General features: G+C 37.7%; 1 protein-coding gene across 1 annotated transcript in view; it reads left to right on the forward strand.

The window, feature by feature from the left end:
* The window catches only part of LOC111596521, a 29,372-nt gene extending 17,991 nt beyond the window's left edge, over positions 1-11,381 (forward strand). Inside the window, exons 9-15 of the mRNA XM_030225318.1 lie at positions 934-1,317; positions 5,575-5,644; positions 7,450-8,236; positions 8,674-9,217; positions 9,280-9,442; positions 9,543-9,649; positions 9,716-11,381. Of these exons, the coding sequence (XP_030081178.1) occupies positions 934-1,317; positions 5,575-5,644; positions 7,450-8,236; positions 8,674-9,217; positions 9,280-9,442; positions 9,543-9,649; positions 9,716-10,853 (3,193 nt within the window). The 3' untranslated portion in view covers positions 10,854-11,381. The remainder of the gene's footprint in view (positions 1-933; positions 1,318-5,574; positions 5,645-7,449; positions 8,237-8,673; positions 9,218-9,279; positions 9,443-9,542; positions 9,650-9,715) is intronic.
* The last annotated feature ends 4,524 nt before the right edge of the window (positions 11,382-15,905 follow it).

The following is a 15,905-nucleotide window of genomic DNA, read 5'->3' on the forward strand; positions in this document are numbered from 1 at the left end:
TTCTATTTTTGGCCTCAGGCTATAACAACAACATTTTTGTAACCTCGAACTTTCTTAACATTTACATTATCAATTTGAAATGAAATGCTTAACGTAAAGAAGCAGACAAGTTAATCTGTTTAATAGCAATTAATGATGCAGAAAATTCAAAAGGGATTTAATAACAGATGTCTTAAGCAACTGGTATACAATTACATATTTCTGTTATACTTTTATACTAAATTTGGAAAGTACCAAATATTCAGCTTGCCACTGCGCATGGCAAAATGTTAAGGTATCTATCTTACATATTTATAAACTAAAATAAAAAAGAACTCATTACATTATCAAATTACAAGTAAACTGCCTTTAAAATATTAATTACAATTGAAATTCATAAGCACGAAGAAGCGCGAAAATAATGCTTTTGAATTATCTGTTAAAGCTATAGATAGATGTAGCATCTTATAGTTTAGTTAACATGACCACTTTGAGTTTAACAGTACCAATTTGAGTTGAATTGTTGGTACCTGAAAATGTATCGCAAGTCGATAGCTGGTGAATTATGTTTGTTGTTGAATTATTGTCGAAGAATAAGCGTCGGAGACGGTTGCATGTCAACTTAAGGAGACGTGAATAATTTGTGAATAGACTATGTGAATAAAATAATTAATATGCATTTTTAATAATATTAATTACTGAAATAGTCATAGATTTTATTTTTTAAAGAAACCAAGAAATAATTGTGAAACGCAATCTGTGTCAATTAATCTAATTAAAAAAAGTGCACTCTCGCCGGTCGACGCAATAATTTATGTACATACATACATAGATATATATTCGAATGTGTATGCATATGTAGTATGTCAAACGCATTTGTGTAATACAAGAGCTGAGATGGTAATATATTGAGTGAAAAACACTAACTTCAACAAAATAACTAAATTCAAAAACTACTGCAACATCATTGGCAATGTCTACAATTATAAGTTTATCTCAGCCAGCATCTCCCAAAGAATTTCATGTATGCATTATGTGCGTGAAGCAGAAAGAAAAACCCGAAGTATCTGACGAAGAAGATTGCAATTCAGCCAATAGTTCGCGTGCATTGGCTGAACAATTAGATAGTGTGTCCATTGCAAATTGTGCCAATGGATCAGTGCAATTAAGCCCAAAAAACGAAAAGCAATCAAACGAATGCGAACAGCAACCCATTCCCGCGTATTGCAAGCCAATCGAGAGCAGCGATACAATGAATAACGCAACAAATATGTGCTCGAATCATGTAACGCTGTCAATGACTGCACCTGCTGCAGTCTCAGCGCAATCAGACCAGATGTAAGTTAACAGATGCATTTTTTCTTCACTTCACCCTTGTTTACATTTTTACGGCAGCTGCACACTCACTGCACAATTTCGTATATGTATATGTATTGTGTGAATTCTAATGTGTGTTCAATTATACAAAAATATTGTTATACCTAAAGGTTGGATGGCCGCTGGTTAGGTGCAAAGATGCTTACGGCAAAAATTTAAATAATTGGCGTTGTAGAGAAAGTGAGTGCTGGGATGCAGTGAGCTAACATGACCATTTTGAGCTTAGCAGATTCATTTTACGTTTAGCATTTCCATTGTGAGTAAATTGAAAGGGTAGGGAATATTTGTTGTCTTTAATCAAGGAAAAAGCAGCGCGCATCGGATGCAATTTTTTTGGGATAAAATTAAGAAAAATTTAAAAGAAACCTAAAAACTAATGTATGGTTATTTTGAGTAGTAGCTAAATATATTATATTTAGTTTATAAAGATGTTTTAGTTATTGAAGTGCAATTTGCCGGTCGACGCTAAAATTTGATGCGCAATCATATATATACATATATGCATGTATGTATGCGTTCTGGGCATTTTGCCAAAAATATATAAATAAAATAACACCGAAATCAATAACAAAAAGTAAAAAAGTCATACACTTTTTAAAACTCAGCACTGACTATGTGTACAACAGAATGTGCTCCAATGTTCGCATCGAATAAAGACAGTGTGAATATAAAAATCAATGCCTATGTCATAGGCGATATCAGTTGTGCCAGAAGCAGCCGTGCTATAAAACATTAATTTGATAGTATGTCCCTTGAAAATTCTGATAACGTGCACATGCATTGGAATCATCCCACAGATGACGCTGCAACAACAGTCACAGTAGCGCCATCTGCGCAGACGTAAGTCAAATAATTAAGCTTTAATAATATGGTAAAAGTGGTTAAATAATCACATTTATTGGAGATAATAGATAATAATTCAATACATAATAAAGCCCACGCTTACTTAAAGCTTAAACTATAGTATACAGTATTTGCTAATTTTTTTGCATTGCAATTGCTTTTTATTTTAGTTGAAAGCGAACGTAACTAGTTGTTTGGCCAAAAACCAACTTTTTCTTTTGGATAACTTACGCAAAAGCGTTAGCTGTTAATAGCCTTTTCTATACAATCGCATTCATTAAAAAAACATTTCACAATTTATTACTTTCAATCCTAATACTCTCCAAAAGAAAACAAAAAACGTTTAAGAATGTCTATGACATAGTTGTGACTCAACAAAGAGTCAAAAACCGAATTCCATAGCTATCAAAAATTTTTAATTGCTCTTGCTAAAAATGTGATAAGGCCAGCTAACACATTTGTTCAGCTCAAGATGTGACTAAAGGCAGTTCCACTGTATACAGTCTATAATAAAAAGTATATAGTTTCCTTATGTTGAATTTGAGACATATATACAAAAAAATTGATGTCATTGAATTTATGGCCATATAGAGAAGTAAAACCATTAGCCGAAAATCAAAAATTCTATATTATAAGTGATATTGATAACACATCTGATATCGGTCATTCTCATCAAACGAACACAGTATAGAAGTATGAAATAGCTTTACTGTTTTCTTGCGACGTATACTGATGGCTATCTATAAAAATCCATGTTGTAATTTTTGTTTACCTCGCCTTAATCAGATTAGGCCATATAGACATGCTATAACGAATGTTTAATGGAACTCAACTACGCAATTCCCATAGTGTAGGGCTGAGGCAAACACAAATACATCCGATTTATAAATAGCTCAAGTATTTGTGTGGGAAGTAAGCTGGAATGTTGAAAGGACGTCACAGCGCGGCATATCCTAGTTAGGTACTTCCGCTTAGAGCAAGCAACTACTTCATGGTCATAGCAGCTGCAAGTTCAATGACATTAGTTTTTCATCTTTTATATTTCTAGGAAAACAGTGAGTAAGAAGGATATAAAGAATGTAATAAGAGCTGGGCCATTATCTAACTAATTGCTTTTTGTTTTGTAATTGTATGTGCCTCAAGATCTTAAATGCTTGGACCTGTAAATGCATTTAACTTGGAAATATATTATATATAATTTTGTTTTTTTTTTTTTTTGAGTAAATCAAATATTTGTTGGGCTCAACGTATAGAGCTGTAGCTCTATAGTCTAAATATTTACTCTACTCTACTCTAGTCTGTCTTCCCACTAAATCAGTTGCGCGAGTAGCACGTGTTACACAGTCCGTACAGAATGGTGTCTAAAAATGGAACTTCCACATTTCGTATAATGCATCGTATATTCTTGCTACACACGCACACATGCACACGTAAGGTAGCTGAAGAGTAAATGGAGAGTAAACACTATATACACTCTATGGCTGCAGCACCACCACAAACTGGTTGTGTGTGTGGCATTTCAGCACTGGCAGATGTTTCGTTACTTTAAATTTGTATGCAGTTTCCTCTTTGATCCTTTTTGAGCACATTTTCGATACTTTTGAGTGAGTTGTGCAGCTGCTTTATTTTTCTTAGGTAAAGCCTGAAGGAAACTCGCAACAGCTGTTTCCTTAAGCACTGAACACACTCAGATAGACATCTTTGCCAGACAAGTGTTATGACTAAATAGATTGTCAAGCTGTTGTAGAGCGATATAGGACATATGTTATTATATAGAAATAAGAAAACAAGGATTTTGAAGTATATAAAAACATACTCTATGTTGCCCTAGTCCCTGAGTTGAAGTCTAAGCATAGTGAAAATCAAAGATCCTAAACCAAGTTAATTCGCAGCCCTCTTCATTGTTAAACGACAGTTGTTCCTGAGGGTTGTTTTTGAGCTCATGATCAACAATCTGAAAAATCACTCAATTCGCATCCCTCGCTATATACAAAATTGAGCAAAACAAGTAGAACCTGAGGAGGGTTGTTTTCTGGCTCGTTTAGTGCAGGCCTTGAGTACCCTGTTGATCAGTCTGCCCTAGTCAACATCGTAGGCACAACTCGCCTTTCGCTGCGCAGTGCATAAAACAAAAAATGTGAAGCCTGTTTATAAACCTTAACTTTTTCGAGCTTTTAAATTATAAATATATATCGAAAAGTATTTATAATCCCAACTAGAACTGGTTTTAACCCTTTTGAAAATGAAAAAACTGCGAAATACCTATAAAACGGATATGAAAATGAAAAATACAGAATCGATGACAGTTTCAATGCAAACAGCATTCGGCAATCGCTTGAAATCGAGCGGAAAGTGCAAACGATTTAATACGCGTGTTTTGCAAAGGTAAGACGAAGTATGAACAACTTCAATAGTGAGTGATATGAGCTGATCAGCAGTTGCATTACTCAATTACTGCTCGCGTGGCAAGCTGTCCCAGCCAGATACTTTACTCATCTGTTCGATATATCTAGTATATAGTTTTAGCAAACGTGACATTTGAATAACTAAAGTACATATGATACAGGCGGTACCTGCACAACATAATGCAGCTGAAGCGGAGTGTAATTTCTTGCTTCAGAGCGAAGCCATTTCCTGTGTTTTACAATGAATAGAATTTCACTCATTTACCTTTTTACATCTGTTTACACTTTCTTTTCGTTTGCTGCTATTTTATCTTAGCTATTTTTGTTTGCAAAGGAAGCTGGACTTATTTAAGAATGGATATCATATAACTTATATCCTACTCCCTATATCCTACTTCCTACATCCTTTATCCTATTTTCTATATCCTATATCCTATGTCCTATTTCCTACATCCTATTTCCCCCATAGCCTGTATACCATTTCCTATATACACTATTTATTCGACTCGTATTTACTTACCTGATGTCCTTCAGCAGGACTTCCAATAATATTTAATACTATGCCAGCATAGAACTAACCATTGCTTAGGCAATGCAATGGCATTTGTTTTGAAGTTGAGCTCTTTACAACTAACAACCCACGCCCATTGTAGCAAGACACGTTCTTACCTGTGGCCGTAACACTTTCCTTGGTGTCGCATTTCCAGCATATTCCAAGTGAAAAACTACCTAATTTTCTGCAGTGAAGATTTTGCCAAAGATTTACAGGCCGTATAAAAGTTTATGGCAATATGCGGGTCGGCTCGGGTCAACCCCATGCGATCATAAATCACGTAACTTCAGGTAGCCCATTCAATTAAGTTTGCTGACACCAAACAATTGCGCAAACCGCATTAATTCTTCCCAGAAATTTGATGAACTTTACTCAACTGAATGTTTTTTCTTTCTTATTTGTTGTCTTTCCATACAGATTGCCCAGACATGGAAAGGATAATATCAGCATTATTGGCATACGATGCAATGGCTTTAACGAGTGCTTGGTAAGTATTTAAAATTTATGTTTTATAATTGTATAAAGAAGTAGATGAAGATGAAGATTAGAGATATACAGACAGAGATATAGATATAGATACAGGTACAGATACAGATACAGATACAGATACAGATACAGATACAGATACAGATACAGATACAGATACAGATACAGATATAGATACAGATACAGATACATTTACAGATACAGATACAGATACAGATACAGACACAGATACAGATACAGATACATTTACAGATACAGATACAGATACAGACACAGATACAGATACAGATACAGATACAGATACATTTACAGATACAGATACAGACACAGATACCGATACAGATACAGATACAGATACAGATACAAATACAGATACAGATAGAAATCTATGTTAGTTCAGTTCACATCTTAGTTCAATTCACCATTCATAGATAGTCTTAGATTAATCAACTTAAGATTGCTAACACAAATGAATTGAAAATAGATTTCGAAAAGCACTCGAATATGTCATTTCGACTTGAATGCCTTCATCATCATTATTGGGCATTTCATTGACTCAAGGGTAAACACTAATCAAGATAAACAAAAACTATGGATGCAACAATGTATTTGCGTAAGGTGACGACCCAGGCTGGCAGACATTCAAGTCCGGGATTGTAATATGAATACAATTGACAATGTCAGCATTGTCAGTGTGTTGGCTCGTGCTCCGTCAATGCAATTCCTTTGCTAATCTAATAAAGGCACTTGACTTCTGACTAAATCAGCAGATACTCGAACCCTTAACACTGAATGCCCAGTGCAGACAATAACCAATAGCGCAACATAATAAAAACACTCACGGCCCCCAGCCAGTCAGCCCCACCTTCCTGGCCAACGCTTATCAAAACTTTGCCCGCACTTCCACAACAGAAGGGCACACACAGACACACACACACACACACAGGCACACGCTCATTTGTATTTGACGCTGAAATCGACATCGGCATCGACTTTGTGGTCGCTGCCGCAGCGTCGCATTTGCAATTGTCGCACTCAGTTATTATTTATCACGTCCACCGTTGACACTTGCCAGCGGGCGGTGATATTTTGCCCAGTGTTGGCAAAAAAAAAAAAAAGAGTAGAGAACCATGAAGAAACTGATAATACCAACACTCATGGACACCTATGGTCTGATTAAGTTTTGGAGCTTTGATGAGGGTATGCCGGATGGCCCCAAACAGTCCGGCGGAAGCAAGCGGCACACCTACTTTAGCCATTTGCCAAACGATCAAATGCCCAGCGAGCGACGCTGCAAGTGGCGAATCTGCTTGCTACAGGTAACGCCACCTCGTCCTCCTAGCCACGATAATTGTGATTCAGATTTTAATCAGCAATCGTTGTCGCTGTTCCATATTTTTATAGTTCCATTTTCACAATTATTTAACCCTTTTGATAAGATTTTGTTGTGGTCTGGTTTTCATGGACTGTACGCGCATAACTTTACCCAAAAAAGTCAATTGTGTGTGCTGGCAAATGAGTTGATTTATCAATTTTATTGTGAAATGTACAAAAATACTCGAGAAAGTAAACAAAATCTCGATAAGAAATCAATGCGCGAACAGACACAAAACAAAAACTCGATTCTGAAGTGAAGTGTATTCGTTCTGCAAATGGACGTCAGTGATGCCTTTGATTTCTGTTTACAAATAAACTTAAGTAGTTAGGTATCATTTGTTGTTAATAATATAGATGTGGTTTCATCTCAGCAGCTGCCGATCTCAATCGAACAGTTTTAACCACATATATTTGTTTCTTCTGCTGCAGTCACAACAGATGCGCGCCGTCTCCAGTCCAACACTAACCAGCTCACCGGAATCGTCCAAGCAGCCTACGGAGGCGCATCACGCAGTGGATGCTACAAGTGAAGCCATCAATGATAGCAACAGCAGCAACAGCTTAGGCGTCTTACAGAAATTTAAGCGCAACTTGCCCTTTTTACACAGCAAGAATCAGTTGCAAATTACGCCGTTTCCTGCAACAACAGCAGCAGCAGCTGTCGGTAGCACGGACAGTAAGTTACCATTGGAAACTGCGACAGCAACGGCGCCAACTGCTGGCAATGGGAAAGCTCCCGCAGGCAACACTGCTGTCGATGCAGGCTCAGCTAAATATCGTTTTGGTCCATTAATCTGGCGCTCTTCAAAGGAACGTCGCAAAACGAAATTTAATCGCCGCGACAAATGCAACTCGGGTGATTCGGGTATCCAGATTGAGCTCGAACAGGATGAGCACTATATGCGCGCGCTGGCAAGCGGCCAGCGTCAAGGAGCAGCTGCTGTGCCAGCCAACATGCCAAATGCCATGGAGCCAAAGACACGCTCCATACGCCGCTGTCACTCGGCCAAGGCGACCAGCATACTGGAGAAGGATGCTGTTAAGTCACCAGCCTTCGATCAGCTTAATCTGGACAACAATTGCAACAGAGAACGCGAAGCACCCGAATCATTGCCCACGCGTTCGCTCAGTCAGCCCAACGGCTTGGATACGTATGGCAAGTGCCGCACCGACAATGAGGAAAGCGATAGTGACAGCATCGCTTCACACGAAGATTGTAAGTTTGTAATTTGAAATAAGATAAGTTTAAAGATATTGAATGAAAGCTGCAAGAAAGTTCCAATTGTTAGATCGTAAAGTCTTCCAGAGTCTACAAGAAATCTGCTCATTATTTATCAAAGTGGCAACATGCCACTTAATTTGAGCTTCATTTATATAGAAATTTACCTAATAAGTAACGAAATCTCGGCTCTTATAAGATTTCTTTTGTCACAGGCAAAAAGAGAGAGCCAAGTCCATATCGACTTGTTAGTCATGAGATATAACTAAACAATTCACGTCTCTCAATTCAAACATGATTCAAGTCAGTCTCTCCTATTAGCAGCAGTCTGAAGCTATAGCTAATTAAAACTACTATAAAAGCTAAATGATATTACTTTACTCAATTAACTTACAATAAACATAAGCACTAATTCATATCAACTTATTCGACAGCTAACAACTATTGTCCCGTCTATGCGGAAGTGCTGTACAACTTCACGGCGGCTGGTCCGCAGGAGTTGGGTCTCGAGCGTGGCACTTTGATAGAGATATTGCGCAAGGAGGTGGGACCCTGGTGGTTTGGACGCATTAAGAAGGAGGATGCTAGTCTTGTGGAAGAAATACTCGATCCAGAACTGGGCTGGTTTCCTAAGGACTTTGTGCGCATCATTCATGGCTGTGAGCTGGATGCATATTTTAATGCCGATAAGACGATGTTGGGAGAGACAGCAGTTGCGGCATCCGATGCAGAGTTTCAAGTTCCAGTGCCCGTTTGTGAACTGAGCCCAGCCAATGAGGATGCCAACGCCACGCTGACTGCGGATCAAACTAATATTACCACTATAGTCATTGAAACGCCGCCAACATCCATACTCATGCCATCAATTCACATCAATGTACTGCCGGATGCTTACGATGCCATACGGAATGGCGCTATACGTGAACTTCTAGAAACTGAAATCAATTACGTGAAGCTGCTGGCTTCCATATGTGACGGGTAAGCAGCGAATGTTTTGCTCGATAAATGATCTCAAATTGATTTAATTATCTCTTTTATAGGTATTTGCCTGCCATGAGCAAACGCATCGACATATTTTCGCCGAACAGCATACGACTTATATTCTCGAATATCACAGCCATTTACAAGTTTCAGCGAAAGTTTCTGGACGCCTTGCGGCAGGGCATCGAACAAAATCAAATATCTAAGGTCTTTCTGAAGATGGTAAGTCTCTTAGGTATATAGATATAGATAATATAGATAGTTATATATTAGTTACAAGCTTTAATATCTCATCCTTAATTATATTTTCTTGTATTGTTAGAACAAAGGATTCCTCTGCTACTCCACCTACTGCAATGCATATCCCCGTGCACTCATTGAACTCGAATCCTATGAACGCATCAAAGATGCACGCACTATTTTGGAGAAGTAAGTTTATACTATTTACTCATTGATCGCTTTCACTAATAATATCTCGCATTTATTTCTCCGAAGTTGCCGCGAATCCGAACATCTGGCTGAGCTACCGCTGTCTGCGCATCTGCTGGCGCCAGTGCAACGCATCTGCCGCTATCCACTGCACCTCAATGAAATTATTAAGACTGCTCTAAACAGCAACATTAGCGTAGAAGTTGCTGGCCAAACAGATAATTTAGACTACGATCAGATAGATGTATCCCAGTGTGATATTCCGGATACGCATGCCACCCTTAATGGGGCGCTGGAAAAGATGCGGGGCATTACGGAGGCTGTTAATGAAGGCAAACGACACAGCGAGACCATAGCGCGACATCAGTCGAGTTTTCAAAACTTCAAGGGGCCACCGCTGCACTTGCACAGCACACGCTTCTTCCTTCAAGTCGATGCGACGCGCCAGAAGCAGAACCTTTGGAATAGCAGCTGCACCCTGTTTCTATTCGATAACCAGCTGATCTACTGCAAACGCGATATTATCAAACGCAGCAATTTCATTTATAAGGGGCGAATCTTTTTAGATCGCTGCCGCATCGTGAACGTGCGTGATGGAAAAATGTTTGGTCACACAATCAAAAACTCACTTAGAATCTACTGCGAGTCGCGAGATAAGTGGTACGACTTTAGCTTCCGCTCGGCCAACCGCAAGCACCGCTTTCTCAATACGCTCGCCCTGGAGCGACAGTTCGGCGGCAAGGCACTGTACGTGTCCGAAATGACGGGCTTTGAGTTCAACTATGAGGAACGGCCAGGCTACTACTCAGACCAATCCGACTATGAGCTAGCAGACTGTGAGCACGCTCAGGGCACCGCATCAGCAAGTGGCGACAGTTCTGTACCCGAATCACCAGCTAAATCACCGTATCGCTCTTGTGATACGCTACCCAAAAAATCACAGTCACGCGACGCCATTGCCAGCAGCACCAGCAACGGCTCTGGGCAACAGCTTTCGACGACGTCAACTGGGTCCCTGGGACGTCGCCGGCTGGGCAACTGGTTTCGCAAGCCAAAGAGTTCCAACTGTACACCGAGTCAGTCACCAACCCACAAGCCAGGCTTCGATGCGGACTTAACGTTGACAGCCGCACGTGTTGCGGCTATCGAATTGGTTAAAGCCGCCGCTGCCGAGCAACAAGAGGCAAACAGTTCGTTTGCTTAGTTTTCCTATTTAAGACATAATTACTTATAATTTACACTACATGCATATGGATATATGCAATTACGTAGGCATCGCAGTGCAAACATTAAAATACAACTTATGTGACATGCTTATAATAGCCGTATTTTAATAATGCCTGTGCGAATATTCACACAAAAACGTATTTTTAAATTATTTTAGATTTGTTGCTGTTATTTTCTTTCTTTTTTCTTTTTTTTCTCTTTGCATTTTCATAATCTCGTCCCGAATTCATTTCCAAAATCGCCCACCTGTTATCTGTATATAAATAAAAAATTTTGTTTTTAATCAATTTAATGTTATTTTTTCCCTATTGCCCTATTTCTTTTTAGTTTTGGTGCATTAATATTAACCACTCCCGCCTCATATGCACGTGTTGGCAAACTACGAACAAACACAAGAAACTGAAAACATATTATAGCCATTTGTATATTACCAGAATAATAAATATGCGTTAATTAGCAACAGGTTATCAAAATATTTAGCAATATTGAGTTACACAATATAGAGACAAACTATTGAGCAAGTATATTTAATCAAATTATACCTTGTAATTTTTATTCAAAAAGAAAATGAAAATCGAAAAACGAAAATCGAAAAACTGTTAAACAATTCAGCATAACAAGGAAATTTTCAAAACATGAGCGAATTTAATTTTTCTTAAGAAAATCTCGTATATACCAAAATAAGTTGAAATATATTATTATTAAGATAATATTGAGTTAAAATGTTCTAAAAGCAATTTACTATTTAATAGATTTTGTAAAAACAAATATGATTCTTGCAAATGTTATCTCTGGACCACCCTATCAAGTATATTTGGCTGCCAGATTAATCAGCGATGTGTTTGAATTCCGGCCTTGATATCATTTAAATAATCTATGCTTTTATATGTATGTAAACATCAGGTGCGGAATTCACAAGTTAAATATAAAAATAAAATATATAAAATATTAACTGACTTTTCCATAGATGCGTATTTATTAATGCATAGGGTTATGCACAGTTATCACCCATTGGCTAATTACCCTAGTCGACAATTCTTCGATACTTTTTTTTTACTTTGTCTACTGAGCACATAAACAAACCACATTTTTTATCAATCGGATTCCAAAGTACATAGCAACAAACCGACATTTACTTATATAAAACTTAATATTTGATCGATTGCTCGTCTAGCAGATATACGCTATGATACATTGATAAGATTTTATTTACAATTTAGGGCTATTTTGAAGCTCGAAAAGGTTGGGCAATGTACATAGATAACAATGATTGCGATAAAACATAAATGTAAATAAAGAGCTTCGCTTATGCAATATTTATTCAACCAACGGTCGTCATCAGGTGTCATTACTTCAGGCGGAGTAAAGTTTTATCCATTTAAGTTAATAGTAAATAGGTTTTTGTCATGGCACTGTAGAACGAACAAATATATATTTGAAAATTTAATAGAGTATAGCTCATAATCAAATAACGCGCGCACTTATACAAATAGCAAAATAATCGGCTGAGAATCGATTTGAATACTCGCAGAGAAAAATAATGTTAACATTAACATAACAACAGCACTGTTAAATGACAGTATTCTTGAAACGTCCGTTAATAACATAGCAAATTTAAATAACATAACAAATAATGCTAAATTCTCTCTACATGTTCAATGCAATTTCACGTCATGTTAATCAGAGCAATTTGGAGTAATGATAAAGGCGCGTTTTTCAAAGTTTTACTGTTAAGCCAATAAATACTACATATTGCTGTTGGTCTGTAAAATACACTGAAACTGATAAATATATTATTAATGCGAATGCTTATTTTAATTGTGTATTATGTAGATATATAATTTAAGAAATATTCGCTGACTTTCTGAGGTGTCTCGCTAGTATCTCGTTATGTTAAACCCTATTATTGAGCTCTGTTGTTGAAGCCTAAGAGTATGCAGTGAAATGTTTGATTTCATTTTATATTTTATTCGATAGTGTTCTAGTTGTACAAGAATGCGATTTGTTGCAATTCAGTAATAATAATTTATTTATTACTAGTTTTGAAATATTAATGAATGCTAATCGTTTTTCAATGTTGCAATTTACGCAAATCAAGCATACGCCCCATAAAACGTATGTTTTACAAATGAGAACGAATTTAATTGGCGATAGATCTTTTGGGGAGGGGTACAACAAACTACAACAGGAGACAGCATATGCGTTAGTTAATGACACGACTAATTTACAAATCAATTTAATTTGAATTCGACTTAAATAACTAGTAATAGCCATTCATAATTGTAACCGGTCGGCGAGTGAGAGACCGACGCAGCCACTGAGTTTGGCTGAGGTCCGACTAGTTCTTCGGGCGAACGGATTATCCGCAGATAATATGTTGGCCGTTGCTCAACGCTGATGGCCAACGGATTACCAAATCGACGGCATCTTCTGGTTAACTGGCTCAAGGCCGAACTCGGCTCTGCACGGCTTTGGAACTGGTCCCAGCTATTCCTAATTAAGACTCGGTTCTAAGTCCGCGCGCTGTTATTGCATAAAGTAGCAAATTGAATCTGTTGCCGAGTGTTTTTAAATGGGATTCAAAGTGATTGACTTACGAGCTGCAGCACTTGCAACATCAACCGAGCCAAACACCTCTGAAAATAAATATAAAGATACGAGTGCACAAAAAGTAAGCTATGCTCGCACTTCGTCGACTCTGTGTCTCTTGTGCGCTGTGGTGGCTTCTTGCACAATGGCCAACTCATTTGAGCGCATTAAATTTGAATTAAAATTTTTGAAATTTCGCCCGGCAACGAAAGTGACAATTAAAATCTTTTCAGCTGTTGGCGTCTGTGCATTTCCTTAAGAGAGCGCGCCCAGATACTTCAATAAAAATGCCCCCAGGCCGGGCCAAGTCGGGCCGAGTCGGGCCGAGCCGAGTCGCCAAACCTCAATTATAGCAACGCCGGCAGCCAACTTGGCTATATACCTATATTAACTGTTTTGTGCTCGCATATAGCACTCGTATATGGTGCCGGCACAGGTTGCCAAAGTGGACAATTTAATGTGGCTGTCATGTTAAATGCCAGCCCAATAATTTAAGCCTCATTTTTTCTTTTAGTCAGCCTGTGAAATGTTTGATGGGTGGTATGTGGCTAGTTGAGCGATCAGCCAAGACCGGAGATCGGACTACAAGAAAATTATAGAAATTTTCCTAAATGCAGTAAGTATTGTGACTTCTGTGCCTTTCACCACGCCCTAGGGAATGCCCTTTGTGTACTTTTTTTGCTCGCACGAACTAAAAGCTAACTGTGCATTAGTAAGAAGTTGTATAACAATTTATATGCGATATCATTTATATCTAGGAGCTGCCTTTTTTTATTGAATGCCTTTAATATACTTTTTAAATATAATTTATCTCTAGGGAATACCTTCAATATACATTTGATACATAATTTATATAAAAGGATCTAGGGAAAACCTTTAAAAAGGATTATAAGCATAATTTATTTCTATGGAATGCCTATTTATTTCTAGGGAATGCCTTCACTACATTTTGAGATCTCTTTTACCATTTATATCTAGGGAATACCTTTAATAGGGCTTACAAGTGTCATCTATTTCTAGGGAATACCTTCAATACACTTCTTAATTTAATTTAATTTAATTTTTTAATATGCTTTTGAGATACCATTCAACTCTAGGGAATGCCTCTAATATGCCATTGAGATATCATTTACTTTATGCTTACTGTACGTCATCATCATCATCATTTCGTCAGTTTGCTATGTATATATATAATAATCAAACAATGGATTAGTTTAGCATCCCTAATTGCCTTCCTCCACTTCCTTTATCATCAAACAAAAATTAGCCACGTATTGAACACAAAAGCGAACAATAAACGTGCCAAACTTCTCAATTTTGCGAGAGATAAAAATAAAAACGAAAAACCACAATAAAATCAAACTCTCTTGAACTCGCTTTGCGGTTTGCAGCCAAATGTAAGCAAAGTGAACTCTTAATGAATTTTGTTTAAGTTAAGTTTATATTTAATGAGATTTTTTGCGCAATAGCTAATATTTATTAAAGAAGTGTCGAAACTTTTCATGAATGTCTTTATTTGCATTTATTGTTTTATTTTTTTTAAGCATTGATTCAATTGTGACATGCTGCATCGATGCGATGCGATTGGATGCGATTCGATTCGATGCGATTCGATTCGATTCTTAAGCTGAGATACATGCAAGCATGAGACACACGCAAGCACACGAGGCTTTCAGAAAGGAGATTGTCGGCGCACGTTTTGCATATTACAAAATGAGTTATAAATGTGCCATCTGTATATGTGTGTGTGTGTGTATTAGAATGTCATTGACTCAACTGACTAACAATCGAGCTTCCCATATGATGCGTCACTTTTACAATCAGCCATGAAAAATCTGCACAAGGCGATTTTCCATTGGCTTAACTCTTGGTTGCAATAGATTTTCATTTTCCAAAAAAAAACTTTTGCAAGCTTCGCTATAGTTGTTGTGGTTGTTGTTGTTGTTGTTGTTGCAGTTTTGTAGCCCGCTTTTTATGGTGCTCAAACTAATTTGCAGTTACAAGCCCCTGTTGGCCCGTTTCTTTTCACAAAGTGCGGCATCATGCCCTTTTGTTGCTTTTTATGCTGCACTCACAATAAGGTGGGTGCTCGTTGCATAGAAGTCGAACAGGGCATGAATATGAGCATGTTGCATATAGAGAGTGCGCCAATTGCAATTATTGCTGAACAAAGCGGCAAGGTAAGGCTGGCGTGCAGGTGAGTTTTGGAGCAGGGCGGTCAGATTGCTAAATCGAATTATTGCTGAACTAATTCGCCAACTAGACAACAAGTCAGGGCATTAGCTTTAGTTAACTTAGTTCGTTAACTATACTGAAAAATCGAAGCAGAGCAATGCCTTGTTCATAAAAATAGTAGTGCGACTGATGTTGGATAATAGAATTTAGTGATAAACATAATATTATGAAAACAATTTGAAACGATTATTATATTTGATGACAA

The sequence above is a fragment of the Drosophila hydei genome, unplaced genomic scaffold, assembly GCF_003285905.1.
Source record: "Drosophila hydei strain 15085-1641.00,03,60 unplaced genomic scaffold, DhydRS2 tig00008128-arrow-arrow-pilon, whole genome shotgun sequence".
In the NCBI taxonomy this organism is placed as follows: domain Eukaryota; kingdom Metazoa; phylum Arthropoda; class Insecta; order Diptera; family Drosophilidae; genus Drosophila; species Drosophila hydei.